Genomic DNA, 13443 nt, shown 5'->3' on the forward strand with positions numbered 1-13443 from the left:
CTGCAATTTTCACAGTCAGCTGGGAACTGCTGTATAACGTTTGCCATGTCCCTCAGTATGTATAGCACTTACTGTGGTACAAATGATGTATAGCGTTAGCCTTAGCCCCTCTCTGTCTGATATAAACAACACTTACCAAGTTCTAAGAATCCGAGCACCAGGTATGTGATCATCCATGGCGTATGTCCATACATGAAGCCTAGCGTCATAGTCGCTGGAAAACTGAGTGCCAAGATGATTGTGATCGCTGAATTGATGATAAGCCACCAGAAGACAAGTCGGTGTCGATTCTGGAAGAGAAAACGTTATGGAAGATTTATATACATATAAAGTTAAGAACTGTAGGTTTATCTGGCATAAAAACACATGAATCAGTGTAAATGTTAATTATTAGAAACCGATTATCCTTAATGAGAAAATTTTCAAGTAGATATTCAAATAAGAAACTAGTTTAAACATTTCTTAATTTTGAATCATATAGGTTTGCACGTACATCTAGAGGAAAGAAGAAAGGTTGAAAGAAACATATCTCCTTCGTATGATGGTAATACACACTAAATAAAAATTTCTGCGATTATTTCGTCGGAATACAATAATAATGATAAATGAAAAATACACTGGTCAGCCAGAACATTATGATTACCTACCGCTATGTTAACGCAGTGGTTGAAAACATCTGCCTAGTTGGCAGGAGATCTCAGATTTGAATCCCGATCCGACGCACATTTTCACTCGTAGCCTCTGATTTCGCACAAAACTCCGTCGACTGTCTTTGCATGCCCACTAGGCGGATCCACATTCCCATCCAACGCCACCTTTCTACAGCCACCGTCAATGTCCTCTATGCTCCCTACACTGAGATTACTAAAGGAATTCGAAAGTAATTGTATCCGCAGTGAATGTGGTGGAATCAGTGTCCATGTCCGAAAGAACAAACAACGCCATTCATATAACTGATGCGCCCCGATGGGGAACGAATCTACCACCTTCAGTGCGGATACAATTCGATCTCCTGTTGGAATCTCGACATGCTGATCATGGAGGACATGTACGGGTACCTAGGAGGGAGTGTGGATCACCTGTGGAGCGTGCCCAGATAGTCCGACAAGTGCGATAAACGCTGTGTCCGGACGGAAAAGTGGTTAATACAACTGCACAGTAAGCAGGAGAACCCAGACTCGAATCCGGGTGTGGCACACGTTTCCACTCGTCGCCGCTGATTCCGCATAAAGTCCCGATGCAGCTGACGTCAATAGTTCCTCGCTTTTTCTTTCCTTTCTTCCAACCCTGCACCTTCAATGCGCATAATATTTATATAATGCTCCTCGTACCACGCATCCATGCAATGTAGTGACTACCTGCCCATTCAAGACGATCACTAAGCACTAATGTGAAGACTGCCGGATGCTTAAAACCTATAGCAAATATGAGAATAGATAATGCCTACAGGAAAATTAAAGAGACCTTAGGAGAAAAGAGAGCCACTTGTATGAATATTAAGAGCTCAGACGGCAACCCAGTTCTAAGCAAAGAAAGGAAAGCAGAAAGGTGGAAGGAGTATATAGAAGGTTTATACAAGGGCGATGTACTTGTAGACAATATTATGGAAATGGAAGAGGATGTAGATGAAGACGAAATGGGAGGTAAGATACTGCGTGAAGAGTTTGACAGAGCACTGAAAGACCTGAGTCGAAACAAGGCCCCAGGAGTAGACAACATTCCATTGGAACTACTGACGGCCTTAGGAGAGCCAGTCATGACAAAACTCTACCAGCTAGTGAGCAAGATGTATGAGACAGGTGAAATACCCTCAGACTTCGAGAAGAATATAATAATTCCAATCCCAAAGAAAGCAGGTGCTGACAGATGTGTAAAATTACCGAACTATCAGTTTAATAAGTCACAGCTGCAAAATACTAACGCGAATTCTTTACAGACGAATGGAAAAATTGGTAGATGCGGACCTCGGGGAGGATCAGTTTCGATTCCGTAGAAACGTTGGAACACGTGAGGCAACACTGACCTTACGACTTACCTTAGAAGAAAGACTAAGAAAAGGCAAACCTACGTTTCTAGCATTTGTAGATTTAGAGAAAGCTTTTGATAATGTTGACTGGAATACTCTATTTCAAATTCTGAAGGTGGCAGGGGTAAAATACAGGGAGCGAAAGGCTATTTACAATTTCTACAGAAAGGAGATGGCAGTTATTAGAGTCGAGGGGCATGAAAGGGAAGCAGTGGTTGGGAAAGGAGTGAGACAGGGTTGTAGCCTCTCCCCGATGTTATTCAATCTGTATATTGAGCAAGCAGTAAAGGAAACAAAATAAAAATTTGGAGTAGGTATTAAAATTCATGGAGAAGAAGTAAAAACTTTGAGGTTCGCCGATGACATCGTAATTCTGTCAGAGACGGCAAAGGACTTGGAAGAGCAGTTGAACGGAATGGACAGTGTCTTGAAAAGAGGATATAAGATGAACATCAACAAAAGCAAAACGAGGGTAATGGAATGTAGACAAATTAAATCGGGTGATGCTGAGGGAATTAGATTAGGAAATGAGACACTTAAAGTAGTAAAGGAGTTTTGCTATTTAGGAAGTAAAATAACTGATGATGGTCGAAGTAGAGAGGATATAAACTGTAGACTGGCAATGGCAAGGAAAGCGTTTCTGAAGAAGAGAAATTTGTTAACATCGAATATAGATTTATGTATCAGGAAGTCGTTTCTGAAAGTATTTGTTTGGAGTGTAGCCATGTATGGAAGTGAAACATGGATGATAATTAGTTTGGACAAGAAGAGAATAGAAGCTTTCGAAATGTGGTGCTACAGAAGAACGCTGAAGATTAGATGGAAAGATCACGTAAGTAATGAGGAGGTATTGAATAGGATTGGGGAGAAGAGAAGTTTGTGGCACAACTTGACTATAAGAAGGGATCGGTTGGTAGGACATGTTTTGAGGCATCAAGGGATCACAAATTTAGCAATGGAGGGCAGCGTGGAGGGTAAAAACGGTTGAGAGAGACCAAGAGATGAATACACTAAGCAGATTCAGAAGGATGTAGGTTGCATGAGGTACTGGGAGATGAAGCAGCTTGCACAGGATACAGTAGCATGGAGAGCTGCATCAAACCAGTCTCAGGACTGAACACATATTTTCGACACTGTAACAGACTCTCGAACTATAGGCATTTAATCTTCGAACTGCTACACTCTTGATGTGAATATTACCGAGGTATTAATTTTGCACGTAACCAAACATAGAGGACGAATGACTAGCCGCCACTAAACGTAGCCGGCCCCGGTGGTCTCGCGGTTAACGCGCTCAGTCCGGAACCGCGCGACTGCTCCGGTCGCAGGTTCGAATCCTGCCTCGGGCATGGATGTGTGTGATGTCCTTAGGTTAGTTAGGTTTAAGTAGTTCTAAGTTCTAGGGGACTGATGACCACAGCAGTTAAGTCCCATAGTGCTCAGAACCATTTGAACCACTAACTTGTATGTTGAGCTTTCTTTTACCTTAAATTAGAGACTCAGAATGTAGAAGTCGGACGTGCCGCCTCACCTTATTGGCAGCCACTATGAGTAGGATGCTGGCGGCGATCATGAGCACGGCGAACACCGACGTCGCTATGGAGTAGCCGTCCACGACTGCAACACACAGAGAAGTCGTATAGCGTCAGTAGCTTCGGAATCGTTGACTGCCTACTGCTACAGAACCACCCTAAATAATAACCACATTGAGAAATCATAGGGAGAGAACTGTGCGGATTTCCAGAAATCCAAAAACAAAATAATGCCTAAAAAACTGCACCTTGTGAGAGTATAATGGGACGAAGATATTCAGATTGGCACAAAACTGAATTATAGAGCAGATCAGTGAACTTCTGAAATATTTCCTACCAGGTCGTTTCATTACGTAGCCACAGTTTACAGGTTCTTCGTTATGAAGAGCTTTTATAAATGTGCAGGGCACCGAAGAAGCGTTTTCCGCTATGCGGCGAGGAAGGTCTTACGAATATGCCATTGTGATACGTCTGCCAAGTACACCAATCTTATGAAGCACCGACCGTGCTCATGATACGTTCGTTGCAATCTTCGTTGGAGCAGGGCAAATGCCATTTGGCAAGCATATCACGAGCATTGTCTCACTGTACAGTTTGGGTAGTGTGGTTCACCGGTACTTCACGCTGATGGTACACCATGTGCCGAACGTTGTGTGTTTCAAATAGACGTACGGTCTCAGTTAAACAATTAACATTTGCTAGCATATAATTAGCCTACCCTTCCGTCTGCCAGCCCATAAAGTGCACCAGTACTTGTGAAACTACCGTCTTAACGCGAAAGATCATGATCACTGTTTCACAGATTTGTTGATAACATCTTCATTTATAGATGACTGTCTCACTCTTTCACAGCCCCAGCCTTGGCAGTCGTGTCTCAACGATCCTTTCTACTGGCAGTGAGTATTTTATTTGGATCACACCCAACATTCACGTAGCAATACACAGTCATCATCATCATCATTCGTCGCAGGCCTTATCACCCTAATCAGACTACCGTTGCACGAAGCAGCCTATAGTACAGGAAAGTCAAATTCTAAGGTAGAAAGCTCTGAGATATTTAGCGAGTCATTAAACATGTTGGGAGTGACAGATTAGATACAACAGGAACTAGTGTTCACTGCAACTGACAAAAAATTTTCTCTGTTGAACTTGAGTGTGGTAATGAAGTGGAAATGGAAATGAGCGTTTGGCGTCATTGGCCGGGAGGCCCCTTATGGGGCAGGTACGGCCGCCTTGGTGCAGAGGTCTTATTACATTCGATGTCACATTGGCCGACCTCCGCGCCGGATGGTGATGAAATGATGATGGATACACCACAACACCCAGTCCCTGAGCGGAGAAAATCCCCTACCCAGCCGGGAATCGAACCCGGGCCCATTAGGATGGCAGTCCGTCACACTGCATTCAGCTATCGGGGCGGATGATAATGAAGTTATCGTGTCCCATATAACGGGTATAGGTGAAATCCACTTAATTGTTGGCTGCCTTTATCGGCCACCCTTTTCCGCTGTGACCTTTTTATAGTGTTGCAAAGAAAGTTACGTCCAGTAACGCGTAAGTACGTATATAGTGCAATACTAGTTGGAGGCGGTTTGGCCCTACCTAGTACAAACTGGGACATGTATGGATTCAATGCAGTGGGGTACAATCTTAGATTATTTCTGAACAGGTTTTCCGAAAACCGTCTTGAGCAACTAGTTCGATATCCAACACGAAATGTATGTATTTTAGAGCTTTAAACTACAAGCAGGCCTCATTTTATCAACAGCGTCAGCATAGGGACACGGAGTAGTAGCCATGATTTCATTATAGTGTCTATAATAACTAGAGTTCATAAATCTTTAAGGAATACTAGAAAAGTATTTCTGCTAGAAATATTAGATAAATTGTTTTTAGCAACTCACTTAAACAAAGAGTTCACAAAATTTTGTTCCAGTGTGACGGACGTAGAGGAATTACGGGCAAAGTTATACGAATAGTAAATCGTGCTCTGGATAACTATGTGTCTAGTAAGCGGATTAAGGTCGGAAAAGACCTATGGTGGCTTAACAACTAAATTCGGAAAATGCTAATGAAGCAAAGGCTGTAGCAACGTCGGTTCAAAGGACAACGAGCAAATGATGGCAGATAAGGGTAGTACAGATTCGTTCGTGTTTACAAAGATCAGTGCGAGAAGCATACCAATACCACCGCCATATCTTAACAGAAGATCCGGACGAGAACCCAACAAAAGACTTGTCCCATGTAAAATCTCTAAACGGGTCTAAGGCTTCAAGCCAGTCGCTCGTTGACAAGTTTGGAGTGACAGTAGATGATAGCAAAAGGAAAGCCGACGTTTTAAATTTCGCGCTAATAAATCATGCACGCTGGAGAATCGTGCACATCCTGTCGTTTGGCCATTATAGAGACTCCCGCTTACAAACCGTCTTTTGAACATCGTATAGGCTCCCGTATGGACAATATAGTGATAGGCATCCGTCGGTTAGAGGAACAACTAAAAGAGTTGAAAACAAGTAAGCCCTTGGGCTTTATGAAAAGTACTACGGCACTGGTCCCTTACTTAACTTACATTTACCTCGAATCACTTGCCCAGCGCGAAGTCCCAAAAGACTGGAAAAAGCGGAGGTGATTCCTCTACACAGGAAAAGAGACCCACAAAACTACAGACTAATATGCTTTCCATCGGTCCGCTACAGATTTCTTGAACATATTCTAAATTCGACTAACATAAAAGTCCTTATGACCGAGAAACTTCTGTCCAAGAATCACACTCGCTTTTAGATATGTTTGCTCGTGAGAAACCCAAATGTCTCTTTTCTAATGTGATGAACTGTGAACTATGGATGAAGAACAATAGACAAGTCCATATTTCTAGATCTGCCAAAAGCAATTGAAACGGCACCCCACTGCAGACTGTAAACGAAGGTAAGATCACATGAAATAGGTTCTCAGATATGTTCGAGTTTGCTGATTGACACAGTCACGTTGTTTAAATATCAGGACGTAACGATGCAAAGCAATATGAAATGGAACGATCATTTAAGGATTGTAGTATGGAAGGCAAATGGTCGACTTCGGTTTGTTGGGAGAATTTTAGGAAAGTATTGTTCACCTGTAAAAGGAAACCGCGGATTAGGCATCAGTACGGCCTGTTCTTCAGTACCACTCAGTTGTTTTGGGATCCGCACAAAGTCGGATTAAAGGAGGACATCGGAGCAATTCAGAGGCGGGCTGCAAGATTTGTTTCACTCTCGCTGCGTTTAAGAGCGGACCAGGAAAGGAAATAATTAGTAGTGTACATGATACCCTGTATCACGCATCGTACAGCGGCTTAAAAACTATGTATGTAGACGCAGATACAAATCGTCATGAAATAAATTATTGATTTTGTTCCTCGAAGTGTTAATCAAGACCACATCATTGTATGGAAGCTTCATTTGGAAGGGAATAAACTGAAAGTATTTAGATTATGGTGGTAAAAAAAGGATGACGAGCAATTAAAAAATAAAATAAATTTACGGTGTTAAAATAGCCAAAGAAAGAGGTTAATGATACATCGTTGGCTCAAAAACATTGTTAATCATGGAATGTGTGCTGAGACACCCAGGTATAATTAAATTATCTTTAGAAGTATCATTAGACGTATGAAGATGTAGAAAATTACGAAAATATGGGTAGGCAAATCGGAAAGGATGGGAGCAAGACATGAGGAAACTGAGAAGAAATATGAGTGTAGAAGAACCATACAGGATAAATAAACGTAATTTATAAACAGCTGAAGAATGCCCTAATCTAGTAATCTGAAGGTGAAAAACTTCCTATGGTCAACTGAAAGACTAGATAGTTGGCAAGAATACACTGGAGGTTTATGTGATATCACAGAGCTTCCCATGAATGTGGTAGAAGAGGATAATGACTTATGTTCACGAAAATAGCTGCTTAAGGAAAACAGATGGAATTTGATAGCACAGATGACCTTAGCCCAAAAACTAAAACACCAGAAGCGGATGATCAACCGACCTAAACTGCTAAAATGAATGGTGGGCAGAGTAATAGTGGTTATAATTTTAATTGATGGCAGAAACATATGAAACGGGTTATCTGCAGTTTCAGAAATGCATTTCAGTAACACTTCTAAAGAAGGCGGAATGGATAAATGTGAAAACTGTCGGACAACTGGTCTGGCATACCACACTTAAAAATTTACGAGAAAAGTAAATGTCTGGAGCACAAAAGGAAAAACGAGGATCGTTGGAAGATATTTTTCATTGAATTGAGAGAGCACGATTAAAGATTTATTTGTCTGCCATTTGGCATAAAGAGCTGGACACGTATGACACATTGGGCATTTAAATTACTCCAGTTGAGGAGCTGAGAAAACAAGCACATCAAATATTTTGCCTATTAGCTATAAAATATGTATAAAGTATGTAGTAACATGACCAGCATAGTGTGCCATGCAATGTACTGAAGAATGACCAGTAACAGTAAGTTCTAACGGGAGCCAGAATAAGAAGGAACGTTAAAATCAGCAATAAAGTAAAATTAAAATGAACAATAACTATGCAAAGAAAGTAAGAATAAATAGAATAATGATTTACATTAAGAAAAGTTGACAGTGAATTAAGGAGCATGAACAACAAGCATAACCCTTAAATATTAACGTCTAACCGATTCATTCATGAAATTACAGCGTCTCTGGGTTCCTATAAATCTGCTTTTGGCCGTGGGTACACACTGACATTGCAGCCACAATACTGTCCGTTAACCGGTGCACAGCACCACAGTAATACCGACGACCTGATGATTTACCACATTTATACAGAAAATACTGACAAATTCGAGTGATTTGGGAATCCTGTTAGAAGCCTTCGAATACCGACGGGGATGATTAAACACTGTGGATCTTTGTGGGGGTCGTATGTGACCAATGAATCATCAAATTAGCGGATCCCCACTCTCTCCAGCCCTGAACACCGATTGTGAAGTCTTTGTTTACAGTCGTTTCGTAAAGCCTAATGAAGGTTTTTTAGACCCCAACCTTCTCAGAGGTATTTGACAAATGTCCTTATACACTGTATGCGGGACATGAATTAAATAGCAAACACATGACAGCCAAAGTTAAATGGCTGTTGGAAAAACGTGAGGAAATCGGAAAATGAATGGTAATCAGAAAGACTGTTTTAGCATATCGAAAATAAAAAATAATAAAAAATACGGCCTTCGGCGAAACTAAACACAAATGTGTCAGCATTACGAGTGCAATGGAAATCCCACTTGCAAATGCAGAGGAGAAAGCGGATAAATGGAAAGAGTACTCTGAAGGCCCCTATGAGGGGCAGAACTTGTCTCATGACGAGATAGTAGAAAAAAAGGGAGTCCATATGGAAGACACGTGCCATACAGTATTACACTCAGTTTAACAGAACACTGGAAGACTTGCTATCAAAGTAAGTGGAAGGAATATAAAAAATACTTACAAATTTCTATAATCATTGTGGGAAGTGGCGGCCAAACGACTATTCAAGTTAACACTTAGATTCTGAGACTGCAAAGATTGTTGTTGTTGTGGACTCCAGTCCTGAGACTGCGATTTTTATCCTCCTCGCTGCCCTCCAATACTAAACTGGTGATCCCTTGATGCCTCAGAACATGTCCTACCAACCGATCCCTTCTTCTAGTCAAATTGTGTCACAAACTCCTCTTCTCCCCAATTATATTCAACACTTCCTCATTAGTTATGTGATCGACCCATCTAATATTCTGCATACTTTTGTAGCACCACATTTCGAAAGCTTCTATTCCCTTCTTGTCCAAACTATTTATCGTCCATGTTTCACTTTCATACATGGCTACACTCCATACAAATACTTTCAGAAACGACTTCCTGACACTTAAATCTATACTCGATGTTAACAAAATTCACTTGTTTAGAAACGCTTTCTTTGCCATTGTCAGTCTACATTTTATATCCTCTGTACTTCGACTATCATCGGTTATTTTGCTCCCCAAATAGCAAAACTCATTTACTACTCATATCCTAATCTAATTCCCTGACAATAGCCGACTTAATTCGACTACATTTCAGTACCCTCGTTTTGCTTTTGTTGATGTTCATCTTCTATCCTCCTTTCAAGACACTGTCCATTCCGTTCAACTGCTCTTCCAAGTCCTTTGCTGTCTCTGACTGAATTACGATTTCATCGGCGAACCGCAGAGTTTTTATTAATTTTCCTCACCTACTCCGAATTGTTCTTTTGCTTCCTTCACTGCTTGCTCAATACACAGATTGAATAACATCGGGGAGAGGTTAGAATCATGTCTCACTCCCTTCCCAACTACTGCTTCCCTTCATGTCCCTCGACTCTTATAACTGGCATCTGGTTTCTGTACAAATTGTAAATAGCCTTTCGCTCTCTGTATTGTACTCCTGCCACCATCAGAATTTGAAAGAGAATATTCCGGTCAACACTGTCAAAAGATTTCTCTATATCTACAAATGCTAGAAACGTAGGTTCGCCTTTCCTTAATCTAGCTTTTAAGATAAGTCGTAGGGTCAGTATTGCCTCACGTGTTCCAATATTTTTATGGAATCCAAACTGATCTTCCCCCTGGTCGGCTTCTACCAGTTTTTCCATTCGTCTGTAAAGAATTCGTGTTAGTATTTTGCAGCCGTGACTTATTAAACTGATAGTTAGGTAATTTTCACATCTGTCAACTTCTGCTTTCTTTGGGATTGTAATTATTATATTCTTCTTGAAGTCTGAGGGTATTTCGCCTGTCTCATACATCTTGCTCACCAGAAGATAGAGTTTTGTCAGGACTGGCTCTCCCAAGGCCGTCAGTAGTTCCAATGGAATGTTGTCTACTCCTGAGGCCTTGTTTCGACTTAGATCTTTCAGTGCTACTGCAAACATACCATTACAATTTTAGAAGAAATATAGTTATGACAATTCTGAAGATAGCAAGTTCATATGAATAGCACATATACCAACAATCAGCTTAATGTTTAATGGATCCAGGTTACTGCTAAGAGTAATAAACAAAACAATGGAAAAGAAAATGGTGGCACTTCTGATGTTGTGCTTGCTAATAGAGGGAAAACATAACGAAAATAGAGATACGTTTGTTGGATTTGACGATCTACAAATAGCGTTTGACAGCGCTTTATTATGAAGTTGTTCTAGGTTTTCTGGGGAAAAAATGGTGTCATCGAAAGAGAAAGACGGGGAATGTACAGTAGGCATTTCTCCAAGAACCAAGAAGGAACAATAAGAAAGGAAAACCAAGAACGATGGGCTTGGATTAAAAAGGGTCTTTCACACCGTCTGCTAGATGTATGCTCGGTGTATACCGTGAAGAAACTATGATGGAAATAAAAAAAGGTTAAAGATTGGAGAATAATGATTAGATTCGCTGATATCCTCTGTGAAAGTTAGTCAGAATTACAGGACCTATTGAGTAGAATGAATACGGAATATAGAGTGAGAGTAAACCGAAGTATGACGAAAGTAATAAAAATGAGAATACGGTTATACTTACAACTTAGATGATGGAAATATGCTCTCTTTCAGACAAAATAACACAGGACTGATGCAGCAACGAGAACGTGAAAAGCGCACTAGGCCAGAAAAGGAGGACAAGTCCACTAATATCAAACAGTGGAGGAAATTGCTGAGAATCTATATTGTAAGTAAATGACACACGACAAGCTCTTTCACACGCTTGTTTCATTTCATATGAAGTAAGTTAAGGGAAGAGAGAATGATAACTGTGCAGATTACATAGGTACTGTACATTAAAGTACATCGAATCCCAGGGACTGGACGTACTGTACACCTTGTAGCCTCATTCCTTTCATTTTATACAGCTGCGGGAACAACTTGTTTTCTGGACGCCTTTTGTGAGTGTGGGAAGGTATAGCGACTCGAATATGGGACAGGATGGACAGACTGCTACAAGAAACGAGCAGCTCTCTGTACCAAGCAAGAACGGTGGCCTCAGGTGACTAAGTTCGCGGACGTCGGGTCGCCAGCGCGCAGCCAGGGGACCCAGTAGCTACTGTGCATTTTTCAACCTGGGCCTGCCGAGCGGCAGAGCTGCTGCTGAGTCGCCACGCAAACGGCGAGAGGGCTTTGCTTTCCTAAGCTTCCAAGTACTTCTGTCGAGAACCATAGCTTGCTTTCCGAAACAAACATGTGGTGCTGAAATAATTGCCCTTGTTTCGTTTACGAATTTTAGTGTACTTGTGATGCGAGGCTAGTGATGGGTGTGAAAAGTAGACCATTGGGAAAGACGTTTGTGACGTCATAGAGGCCGAGCTGAAGCGACTATAAGTGGGGAGGCGATGTGCGATATGATCGGAGTGATAACGTGACACGTCGTTTTGGCGGTAATCTGTGTGCTGGAGGGAATCCACGCTGTTCGGCCGCTGTGTACACATTCTTCGTTATTAGTGGACATGTATGGCTTGGTGTGAAAATATTACTGGGTGTAGGAAGATGACAATAAATGAGAGACGGTGGCGAGCGTTGACGGTGGACGGAGTTCGGAACACGCGGTCAGGACGCTAAAGTCACGGTGTGTGGAGAGCGCGTCTTAGCCACCGATCGGAACTCAGAATTGCAGTCACACTACCACGCCCAGATGCATCACAGCAGAACCATCTGCCCGTCAGCGCTGTCCAGCATAGCTGTCCGAGAATAATTACGATGAGCATAAGTTCCAGCTCTCTCCTGATAGTGCATTCGTAGTCTGCACTTGCGAATTTCTGCACGACAACCTGTGTCAGATTCACAGACGCTGTATCGAGCGTATGAGCCGCTTGGTTAACTGCAGATCGATCCACGATCGGCGGCGGTTCCTGCAGATCGCGAGAGAGACGGGGATTTGGCTGTTGTCTGCTCCAAGCGACAGATGCGGTTGACGCATACACGAGCTCTGCTCCTGATGGAAGTGTGTATTCCGTATATTGTGAGTCTCGCTTAGTTGTGTAGAATTTGTCGCTCACAACTACCATTAGTCATGACATCTCGCAACAAATTGGATACAAAATCACTAAATAAATCGCTACGATCGCCTATAATGCTCGCATTGCATACAACATTCACTGCAGAGCGCTCTGGAAACTACTGTGCGTTCATTGGCTGGCGGAGAACGCGTGATGCACACTACTGGCCATCCAAATTGCAGTACCACGAAGATGACGTGATACAGACGCGAAATTTAACCGACAGGAAGAAGATGCAGTGATATGCAAATGATTAGCTTTTCAGAGCATTCACACAAGGTTGGCGCCGGTGACGACACCTACAACGTGCCGACACGAGGAAAGTTTCCAACTGATTTCTCATACACAAACAGCAGTTGACCGGCGTTGCCTGGTGAAACGTTGTTGTGATGCCTCGTGTAAGGAGGAGAAATGCGTACCATCACGTTTCCGACTTTGATAAAGGTCGGAATGTAGCCTTCCGCAATTGCGTTTTATCTTATCGCGACATTGCTGCTCGCGTTGGTCGAGGTCCAATGACTGTTAGCAGAGTATGGAATCGGTGGGTATAGGAGGGTAATACAGAACGCCGTGCTCGATCCCAACGGCCTTGTATCACTAGCAGTCGAGATGACAGGCATCGTATCCGCATGCGTGTAACGGATCCACGTCTCGATCCCTTAGTCAACAGATGGGGACGTTTGCAAGACAACAATCATCTGCACGAACAGTTCGACGACGTTTGCAGCAGCATGAACTATCAGCTAGGAGACCATGGCTGCGATAACCCTTGACGCTGCATCACAGACAGGAGCGCCAGCGATGGCGTACTCAACGACGAACATGGGTTCGCGAATGGCAAAACGTCACTTTTTCGGATGAATCCAGGTTCTGTT

General features: G+C 42.3%; 1 protein-coding gene across 1 annotated transcript in view; it reads right to left on the reverse strand.

The window, feature by feature from the left end:
* LOC126343351 (uncharacterized) overlaps positions 1-13443 on the reverse strand; it is a 107142-nt gene that overhangs the window by 19702 nt on the left and 73997 nt on the right. Inside the window, exons 5-6 of the mRNA XM_050001931.1 lie at positions 3558-3643; positions 137-290 (exon numbers count right to left, since the gene is read on the reverse strand). Coding sequence (XP_049857888.1) covers positions 137-290; positions 3558-3643 — 240 coding nt within the window. The remainder of the gene's footprint in view (positions 1-136; positions 291-3557; positions 3644-13443) is intronic.

The sequence above is a fragment of the Schistocerca gregaria genome, chromosome 1, assembly GCF_023897955.1.
Source record: "Schistocerca gregaria isolate iqSchGreg1 chromosome 1, iqSchGreg1.2, whole genome shotgun sequence".
Taxonomy (NCBI): domain Eukaryota; kingdom Metazoa; phylum Arthropoda; class Insecta; order Orthoptera; family Acrididae; genus Schistocerca; species Schistocerca gregaria.